We start from the raw sequence: 10,464 nt of genomic DNA, 5'->3' as shown, positions 1-10,464 counted from the left end.
CGGTATGACTATAAAACCTCACTTGTCTCAGCTTCTCATTTTGTTCTCACTAGCTTCTCGAGGTCGGCAAAGTTTTTCCAGCGAGGCACCGGCGTCGTCGGAGTTACACTGAAATTCCGAGACCATACATCGCCGCTAAGCTGGAAAACCTTCCCAAGATGTTCACGCTTGGAGACGAACGTGAATATAATGGTTTCTACAACCGCCCAGTGCCTAGCAACCAGCAGTACCAGTGCTTTGTCATGGCTGAGATGAAGGAGCAGCACCTTCCTAACGCCAACGAGAAGCAGGTACACCTCCACATCTCCAAACCTCCATGCCTCCACATTTTCACAAATCTCCACACCTCCAAACCTCCATGCCTCCACACTTTCCCAAACCTCCATGCCTCCACACTTTCCCAAACCTCCATGCCTCCAAACCTCCACACTTTCACAAATCTCCACGCCTCCAAACCTCCATGCCTCCACACTTTCCCAAACCTCCATGCCTCCAAACCTCCACACTTTCACAAATCTCCATGGCTCCAAACATCCATGCCTCCACACTTTCCCAAACCTCCATGCTTCCAAACCTCCACACTTTCACAAATCTCCACGCCTCCAAACCTCCATGCCTCCACACTTTCACAAATCTCCACACCTCCAAACCTCCATGCCTCCACATTTTCACAAATCTCCACACCTCCAAACCTCCATGCCTCCACATTTTCACAAATCTCCACGCCTCCAAACCTCCATGCCTCCACACTTTCCCAAACCTCCATGCCTCCAAATCTCCACACTTTCACAAATCTCCACGGCTCCAAACATCCATGCCTCCACACTTTCCCAAACCTCCATGCCTCCAAACCTCCACACTTTCACAAATCTCCACGGCTCCAAACATCCATGCCTCCACACTTTCCCAAACCTCCATGCTTCCAAACCTCCACACTTTCACAAATCTCCACGCCTCCAAACCTCCATGCCTCCACACTTTCACAAATCTCCACACCTCCAAACCTCCATGCCTCCACATTTTCACAAATCTCCACACCTCCAAACCTCCATGCCTCCACATTTTCACAAATCTCCACGCCTCCAAACCTCCATGCCTCCACACTTTCCCAAACCTCCATGCCTCCAAATCTCCACACTTTCACAAATCTCCACGGCTCCAAACATCCATGCCTCCACACTTTCCCAAACCTCCATGCCTCCAAACCTCCACACTTTCACAAATCTCCACGGCTCCAAACATCCATGCCTCCACACTTTCCCAAACCTCCATGCTTCCAAACCTCCACACTTTCACAAATCTCCACGCCTCCAAACCTCCATGCCTCCACACTTTCACAAATCTCCACGCCTCCAAACCTCCATGCCTCCACATTTTCACAAATCTCCACACCTCCAAACCTCCATGCCTCCACATTTTCACAAATCTCCACACCTCCACACTTTCCCAAACCTCCATGCCTCCACATTTTCACAAATCTCCACACCTCCACACTTTCCCAAACCTCCATGCCTCCACACTTTCCCAAACCTCCATGCCTCCAAACCTCCACACTTTCACAAATCTCCACGGCTCCAAACATCCATGCCTCCACACTTTCACAAATCTCCACACCTCCACACTTTCCCAAACCTCCATGCCTCCAAACCTCCACACTTTCACAAATCTCCACGCCTCCAAACATCCATGCCTCCACACTTTCACAAATCTCCACACCTCCAAACCTCCATGCCTCCACACTTTCCCAAACCTCCATGCCTCCAAACCTCCACACTTTCACAAATCTCCACGCCTCCAAACATCCATGCCTCCACACTTTCACAAATCTCCACACCTCCAAACCTCCATGCCTCCACACTTTCCCAAACCTCCATGCCTCCAAACCTCCACACTTTCCCAAATCTCCACGCCTCCAAACCTCCATGCCTCCACACTTTCACAAACCTCCACAAATCGCCATACCTCCAAACCTCCACACTTTTACAAATCTCCATGCTTCCAAACCACGCCTCCATGCCGCCACACTTTCACAAACCTTCACGCCTCTAAACTTCGACATCTCCAGACGTCCACATCTCTAAACCTTCACAAACATCCACATCCCCATGCCTACACACTCGGACGCTCACCTCACAGAGGAGGGGTCTACGGGGAACCGGGTTCTCTAATAAACACCGCTCATGACTGACGTGTTTACTAAAGGTCACGGCTAATTGGGTCGCTCCGGAGAAACACTTGTCACTTACAGCGTTAAACATTAGCATGTGTTGATGTTAGGGTGGATATATATATATATACACACACACACACACACACACACACACACACACACACACACTTGTGCATTGTAATGACTGTGCAACCAGATGTTTCTTAATCAGCACTTGTGTGTGTGTGTGTGTGTGTGTGTGTGTGTGTGTGTGTGTGTGTGTGTGTGTGTGTGTGTGTGTGATCTCACCTCCTGAGGTGCCCTAAAAGCTGTGCAGAATTAGAAATGACCATTTTGTTTTTTCTTTCTTCACTTTTTCCTCCCTCATTTAACTCATTCTTTCACCTCCTCCTTGTATATTTTTCTTCCTGTCTTTCTTTCTTTCTTTCTTTCTTTCTTTCTTTCTTTCTTTCTTTCTTTCTTTCTTTCTTTCTTTCTTTCTTTCTTTCTTTCTTTCTTTCTAATACATTCCTTTAACCACAATTCCTTACTTTATACCCTTTATTCTCATCCTCCTTTCTGTCCATTCTTTCTTTCATTAAAGCTTCTATCCATCCCTTCCCTTCTCCGTTCTGTTTTCCTTCCCTCTCTTCATCTGTTCATTTCTCCCTCTTCTTTTTTCTGATGCCCTCCTTTCCAGAGTTCCTTACTTTTCTTTCTTTCTCTTCTTATGCCCCTTTCTTTCATGCTTTCTTATTTTCTATCCAGTCTCTTCATTCTTTTTTCTTCCTTCATCTTCCATTCATTTCTTCCTTTTTCCTATCCTTTCATACTTTCCTTTCTTCCTTCCTTCTTTCTATCCATTCTTTCTTTCATTCTTCCCTCCATCTCTTACCTTCTCCATCCATTTCCTCTCTAGAAGTTCGTCCATTAATTTCTTTTCTTCCAGACTTTATTTCTTCCATTTTTCTTCTTTACTTTCTCTCTTCCGCTCTTTCTTTCATTCTTTATTTTCAGTCCTCTCTCAGTCTCTTCATTCTTTTTCTCCCTTCCCTACCTCCCTTTATTGTCTTTTGTTCATTCCTTCATCTATTTCTTACTTTTTTCCTCTTCCTTTTTATTCTAACACCACTTTTTGCTTTCCTTCCTTCAATCCTCTTTCTGTCCTTTTTTCATTCTCTCTTCCATCCCTTCTTCTTTTTCTTCATCTCTTCCTTTCTTCCTTACTTTCTCTCTTTTTTTTGTCATGCCATTCTTTCCATGGTTCCTTACTTTTTCCCTCCTTCTTTTCCTTCCATCACTCACTGTATTCTTTCTTTCCCTCCTCTACTGATTTTTCCTCTTTTTCTCCTTTTCTTCGTCCTTTCTTTTTAATAAAATCAGTAAACAACAGGACAATAAGAACACACACACACACACGGGTCCTGATCCACCACATGGCCCTGGGCTCCGTCTCGAATCCCACTCGAGAGAGAGAGAGAGAGAGAGTGTGTGTGTGTGTGTGTGTGTGTGTGTGTGTGTGTGTGTACGTACCTCATAAAAAAGTCAGAGCAGCTCCATTGCCAAAAACAATAGACTCAGCGTTTAAAAATGGCTCATAATTCATCAGAAACAGCAGACGAGAGAGAAGGAGGGAGGGAGGGAGGGAAAGGGGAAAGAGAGACAGAGAGGGGGAGCGAGGGGGGGGGTGTCTCTCTCTCTCACACACACTCTCTCACACACACACACACACACACACACACACACACACACACACACCAAACAAAACCAGGTGTATGTTGGTTTACACAGGTTAGGATGAAGAGAAGATTAAAGAAACAGGGATGTGTGTGTGTGTGTGTGTGTGTGTGTGTGTGTGTGTGTGTGTGGTGAGGTGAGGTGTCAAAGTTAGAGACGGCCTGCAGCAGCTGTCTGTTTCTGCCAGATAAAGCATTAGCGGTAGCATGAGCCTACAGCATGGAGATGATCCTCATCAAGGACGAGACACTCTATCACTCTATAGTGTGTGTGTGTGTGTGTGTGTGTGTGTGTAAGTGTTTTCTCCAAATAACTCCAGTTATTTTTTCCTCATTCATTCCTGCATTCTTCAGTTCTTTCCTTCCTCTTTACCTCTCTTCCTCCATTTTTTCCTGTTTCTTTTTCTCATCACGTCTTCTTCCTTTCTTCCTTCCATCTATCCAGCATGATAAAAAAAGAGTTTCAAAGGATATAAACAAACAAACAAACAAGCCTGTTTTACATACAAGAGAAGGATACATAATAAAAGAATACAGTTAATATGGAATATATAAACTTATAATCACCTCACCTTGTCCCAACCTCACGATGTGACCACGCCCCTGAATCGCCACATCCCCACCACACTATGGCCTCATGTCGTCACCACACCCCATGTAACCACACCCCCACGTCACTTCACCACGTCTCCACCTCACTGTGGCTCCACTCTCCCCATCTCACCACGTCACCACACTCCCACTTCACCACATGACCACGCCCCCTGTATCACCACGCCCCCACATCACCACGTCGCTGGTCTCCTCCAGCTCATATCCCATTTATCTCATGTTCATGTCGTCACCTTCTCCAGCTAAAGAAAGCTTGTCTTCCATCTTCCTCCTTCCTTTTCTCTGCCCTTCCTTTTGTCATGTCTGTGAGAGAAGATCTGAATCCTACCAGCAGGGACACGTCTCATTTTCGACACCTTCCTTTTCTTTGCTGTTTCTCTTCCTCTTTTCTATTATTTTTCTTTCCACCCGTTTGCTATCTTTGTCCGTTCTTGGCGCACGCACACATCAGGGGATGGGGCCGATGGTAACGAGAGGCCCCCTTCAGGGTGGAGAGGAAACTTGTTAACAATGTTCTTCGTGAGTGTGTGTGTGTGTGTGAGAGACCTACTTGAAAGAATCCTCACACTGGGTAATCCCTGCAGAGGGCTTTCGCAGTCAGACGGATGATTGGCAGGTTCTCTGTGTTCACATTCTGGTGCAATCCTCAATCCCCAGTTTTTAAAGAACAACCTGTCATAGCTTTCATCCGTTTATTGTTACATGTGATGTTGCAGAACGTCCATGAAACAATGCCATGTTATAGAGAAACTGCAAAAGGCAGAAACTACTGAAGATGTCAGAAAACATAAAGGTACAGCTTTCCTTCTGACAGAGCACTGACACTGGAGACTCCTTCCGTAGATGATTGATAAACGTCTCCTCGCAAATCAGTGACCACACACTTTTTTTGTTTAATGTGGTACGTTGGCTGTACGAGTCCCTACGGATGAGCTGTTACGATGGAAACGATAACGTATTAGAACGAGAGCATTAATATAAACCTGCGCTACTGTCAGAGAGAATTAATCAACACCTTCTGACCAATCAGAGTCCAGAATTCTACAGCTCTGTGAGGTGAGCATTAAATTACCATCACAGCGGGCAATGTAGTTTTACAAGTTCACTTGGCTGAAGTTAACCAAAATGGAGTTCATCTCAGTGCGAAATATAATTATGCACAACTGAAAGTATATATTTTTTAATCAATGATTTTATGCGTGCAAACATAAATGAGCCTTCCGTAAATTAAATTAAATTAAAATAAATTAAAAAAAAACCTTTCATAGTTGTTCTCACAAGGATGAGCGATTTATTTGGATTCACTGTGAATCAAGTTGGACAGTTATTAAAGCTACAAGTGCAAGCTCCGCCCCAGCATGATGTCATCCATTCATAACGTCACACATCAGTTATTTTCTGAGCGTTTATATTTGCTCCTAATTCTTTCTCTTTTTTTTTCTTTCTTTTGTTGTTCCTGTAGCGTATTTTCTCCTCCAGCCCGTACTCAGACCCGGTGACGGTGAAGAGCGATAGCATGACTCGCAGCATAGATTCCCCCGAGATGTTGTGGGTGATGGGGCCGGTCCTCGCCGTGGTGCTCATCATCAGCATCGTCATCGCCATTATCCTTTTCAAAAGGTGAGGTGTCTTCCACAGCTTGCTTCTGCAGCTCACTCGTTTTCCCTGAGTCTGTCTCAGGAAACATCGGCTTCATTTTTAATGTCGCCAAATAACTGAAATGGAATCAGTATCCACTTTAAGAACATTAAAAATGTTTAAACTTCTAACTGCGTCGGTATAAACACTATGGGTAGTGATGTCAGTGTAGGCGGGGCTAACTTCTGAAATCAAAAGTACTATCAGTGGGGAGTAAAATGAAAGCGCAATTAAATAAAAAATAATTAGGAGATAAGAATTCTTTATTCAAGTTCATTTATTTTTAACGTCAGTGTATATTGTCATAAAACATTTTCAGTGAAAAAATATAAACAAAGGAAACAGAATTAAAAATTATTTATTTATTTTCTTCTTTTTCCTTTCTTTATTTCTTTGTCTTTTTAATTGCAATTTAAAAATCAAAATTATATTTTATGTTAATGTATTTGTTTTACATATAAACAAGGAACTAAATCTAAAAATTAAAATTAGACTTTCTGTCTTTCTAAAAAAAATTAAACATTTTTGTTAATGTTTGGTTTTAAGTGTAAGCAACTGAGCTATTTAATAGAACATAAATTTTTTTTTTTTTTTTATTAAACATAAAAATAAAATGTATTTTTAGGAAAGGATTAAATTGTCAAGTTTATTTGTATTGCGCTTTTAACAATAAACATTGTCACAAAGCAGCTTTACAGAATTTGAACGACTTAAAACATGAGCTAATTTCATCCCGCTCTATCCCTGATGATGAAGCCTGTGGCGACGGTGGCAAGGAAAAACTCCCTCAGACGCCATGAGGAAGAAACCTCAAGAGGAACCAGACTCAAAAGGGAACCCATCCTCATTTGGGCAACAACAGACAGCCTGACTCTAACATTAACAGTTTTAACATAAAGTCAGTTTCGTTGATGTTATAAACTCTTCATTGATGGAAACTTGAGTGCAAAACTGTTCATGACAACTGCAGTCCTAAAGTTAGCAAGTCAACTGTAGTCCTCAGCCATAAAAGCATTACTGTAAGAGTCCAGAGCGTCTTCCAGGTGTGACTTTCAACTGTCCACATGGGGCCGTCCTCCACAGGAGCGATGCGATGAGACTCCAACCAGACACAGGGCACCAGGATGGATCAGGCAGGTCTGAGGAGCAGAAGAGGTTCAGCATCTCGATCCCAGGACCGACATGTAACTCAGAGGGACAGATTTTGGGGGGAAGAGAGAGAAAACACAGGTTGTTAGGTATGCCCAATGTCACCTGAATAAGTAGGAACCGTATACATTTTGCGCTGAGTGCAAGCAGGGACTCCGGCAACTAACTATGACAGCATAACTAAAAGGAGCGAGCCAGAAGGTAACACAGGCATGAGGGGCCCCGGGACATAAAGCAGCAGCCACTACACCGTCAACAAACTCGAGTGAGCAAGCGAGTGGGGACTGACAGCATCCATACATCCCAGTTTACCAAAACACTCTGTCTGAGGACCCTCCAGATCTACTCCTTTACCTCATAAACACCATTAACACAAGGCTTGACTAAACAGATCTGTTTTCAGCCGAGACTTAAACGCTGAGACTGTGTCTGATTCCCGAACACTACTTGGAAGGCTGTTCCATAACTGGGGCTTTGTGAAATTGTGCAAGTTAAAATTAGATTTTTCTTTAAAAAAAAGAAAAGTGAAACATTACAAAATTTTCTTAATATATTTGTGTAAGCCAACAACTAAAATAGAAAATAGAATCAAATTGTGAAATTATGCACATAGAAATGAATTTTTTTAAATAAAACTGTTTAACAGTTAAAATGTGATTTTTATTTCCTTTTATTTTTCCTCTTTTTTACAGTAAAAAATGAAACATTATAATGTTAATATAATTGCGTAAACAGACAACTAAAATGGAGAATAGAATGATAGAATATTTAAACTTGAATATAGAAATAATTTTGTAATGTTATCCTTCACAGTTAAAATGAGAACTTTTTTGTTTATTTCTCTTTCAAATAAAAAAAATTGTGTATAAAACAGCACAGATGATGGTATAGAATAATAATAACTATGCTTAACAGTTTTTATTTATTTATTTTGTCCATTTTAAAGTATTTTTTGTGTTTGCGGAGCTGCATTGTCCACCCCATGGACTTAAAGCTGTCTCTCTATGTTTAATAATTTTTAAAGTTCTCTCAGTCCCCTGTATGGAGTGTAATGAACCGGTACACTGCACTGAGTGTTTATTCATCGTTTATAATGCAGTGGATAAAATATACTCCAATTAACACTGAATATAAACAAGAAATCTGACATTTAGCTTTCCTAATTCATCAATACAAGCTCAGAAGTGTGTGTGTGTGTGTGTGTGTGTGTGTGTGTGTGTGTGTGTGTGTGTGTTTAACAGAAGTAATGATAGCAACAGACACAGTGGATAAATTATTATCCTATTATGTTTACTCTTTCATTGAAAAGTAGGTCACTTGTTTCCCTTCTAAAGCTCACTACACTCCGCCTCGGAAGGTTTCCTGCTAATTACAATCAGCTCTTACAGCCGTGTGTGTGTGTGTGTGTGTGTGTGTGTGTGTGTGTGTGTGTGGTCTTTCCTGATCTTTTCTTTTTTTTGGTCCTTTTTCTTGAACAGTTTTCACTTCCTTACTTTTTTTGTCCTTTCTTTCTTTACAATTTCTTTCCTTTTTTGTTTTTTTTTTATTTTTTGTCCATTTTTTCATATTCTGTTGATTATTCTTTTCTTGCCTTTTATTTATTTCCCTTCATTGCTCCTCTTTTGTTCTTTTTTCCTTCCTTGTATCTAGTCTTCCTCTTCTTTTCCTTTTTTCTTTTATTGTTTCAAGTCTGTCATTCATTTTTCCTTCTTTCTGTCCTTCTTCGTAATGTCTTTCTTACTTTTTTTTAATGTCCTTTTTGATGTTTGATCCTGTAGCAGAAAGTTCAATCTAACCCCGGGATGAGTGTGTGCACCTGTATCGTGTCTTTTTCCCGCTCTTTGTTTGTGACCCGGCGACGTATCTGTATGGTTTTGTTATTTTTATTTCTTTTTTTTAATCCTAATCCTGCATATCTCTCGCTCTTCCTGCTCCGTGCGAACAGCAAACAGGAGAGGTAGGTGTTCTCGCACCAGGGTTTCTGTTTCTCCATCTCTCCTCACTCATCCATCCGTCTCGCTGTTGGACACCGGGTCTGCGGGTGGGATACGGTTCTCCAGTTTATTCAAAATAAGCATAAATAAATAAATATTTTGCATGAATCAGTATTTCAACCTCAGGCCCCGGTGTCCATGAGTAGATCGAAGTCTCGCACAGATGCATGCTGCTGTTCAGTTGTGGAAAATATTTTCTCCGAGCAGAAATTCTGTCAGACGACAAAGTTAGCAGTTATGCTAACAAATTACTTTTGTGTTCAAGCTAACATTAGCTCAGTGCTGTTCAGGATATTAGCAGAATCTAAAAACGAGATCACTGTGTAGCTGGAAAAACAATGAACAGAACCTCACCGTTAGCATAAATAATAAAACTAGCATAAATATCAAGCAAGCAGGGAGTATAATAAACTTGGTATCTCGAAAATTAGCAAGGAAATGGAAGTTTAGCATTAACTAGTTCACCAACCGAGTGAGAGTTTCTTATGAATGATTATATTGTCACTATACAGCTATTCAATAATAAATATTTATATAAAACTATAAAACGAGTTATATTAGTATTAGACACTAGCTAAATGTGATTATTGTTAATTTTTTTTTTAGCTATACTATAAGTTTTATTTGGTGGTCTAGATCATGTTAGCTTTCTGTTTGTTAGCTAGCTTGCTAAACACCAGCCCTTTTTGATTTATAGCTGCATTAAATAGTTGATGCTCTTTAAAGCTAATAAAATACCATGCTAGCTATCTAAGTTTCTGTGCGTTGTCTTTGCTAGATGGCTGTCTAGACTTAACGTTATTAATACGCAGTGTTAGTGTGAGCAGTGTTAGCTTGAACACCATTAGTTTGGTTTGGATTGGTCATGTGACTGACTGACTTGTGACATTTATTAGAATAATTTCTGTTCTAAGAAAATTCTTAATTAACGTAACGTCTCTGTGCTCTCTGGTGGCTCTTGTGCAGTGGCATCTTGTGTGTGTGTGTGTGTGTGTGTGTGTGTGTGTGTGTGTGTGTGTGTGTGTGTGTGTGTGTTATTTTTGTTTTGTGCAATGTTGATCCCCATCTGTTCTCCTTAAGTTGACTGAGAGCTCGCGCACTAACGTTGCCTTTGTGGCGCCTCACCTGGGCGCTGAATGGCCCCATTGTAAAGTAAATGCCAGACTGGCAGGTGGTGAAAATAGAA

General features: G+C 41.3%; 1 protein-coding gene across 5 annotated transcripts in view; it reads left to right on the top strand.

Moving 5' to 3' along the window:
• Window positions 1-10,464, top strand: part of ptprfb (protein tyrosine phosphatase receptor type Fb) — a 202,976-nt gene that overhangs the window by 147,625 nt on the left and 44,887 nt on the right. For all 5 annotated transcript variants that reach the window (XM_060906535.1, XM_060906537.1, XM_060906533.1 and 2 more), the window contains 2 exons: window positions 54-290; window positions 5,960-6,117. In XM_060906535.1, coding sequence (XP_060762518.1) covers window positions 54-290; window positions 5,960-6,117 — 395 coding nt within the window. The remainder of the gene's footprint in view (window positions 1-53; window positions 291-5,959; window positions 6,118-10,464) is intronic.

This window comes from Neoarius graeffei, chromosome 23, assembly GCF_027579695.1.
Source record: "Neoarius graeffei isolate fNeoGra1 chromosome 23, fNeoGra1.pri, whole genome shotgun sequence".
Classification (NCBI taxonomy): domain Eukaryota; kingdom Metazoa; phylum Chordata; class Actinopteri; order Siluriformes; family Ariidae; genus Neoarius; species Neoarius graeffei.
Note: the sequence above shows the minus strand (reverse complement) of the source record. Positions and strands in the feature narration are given on the sequence as shown.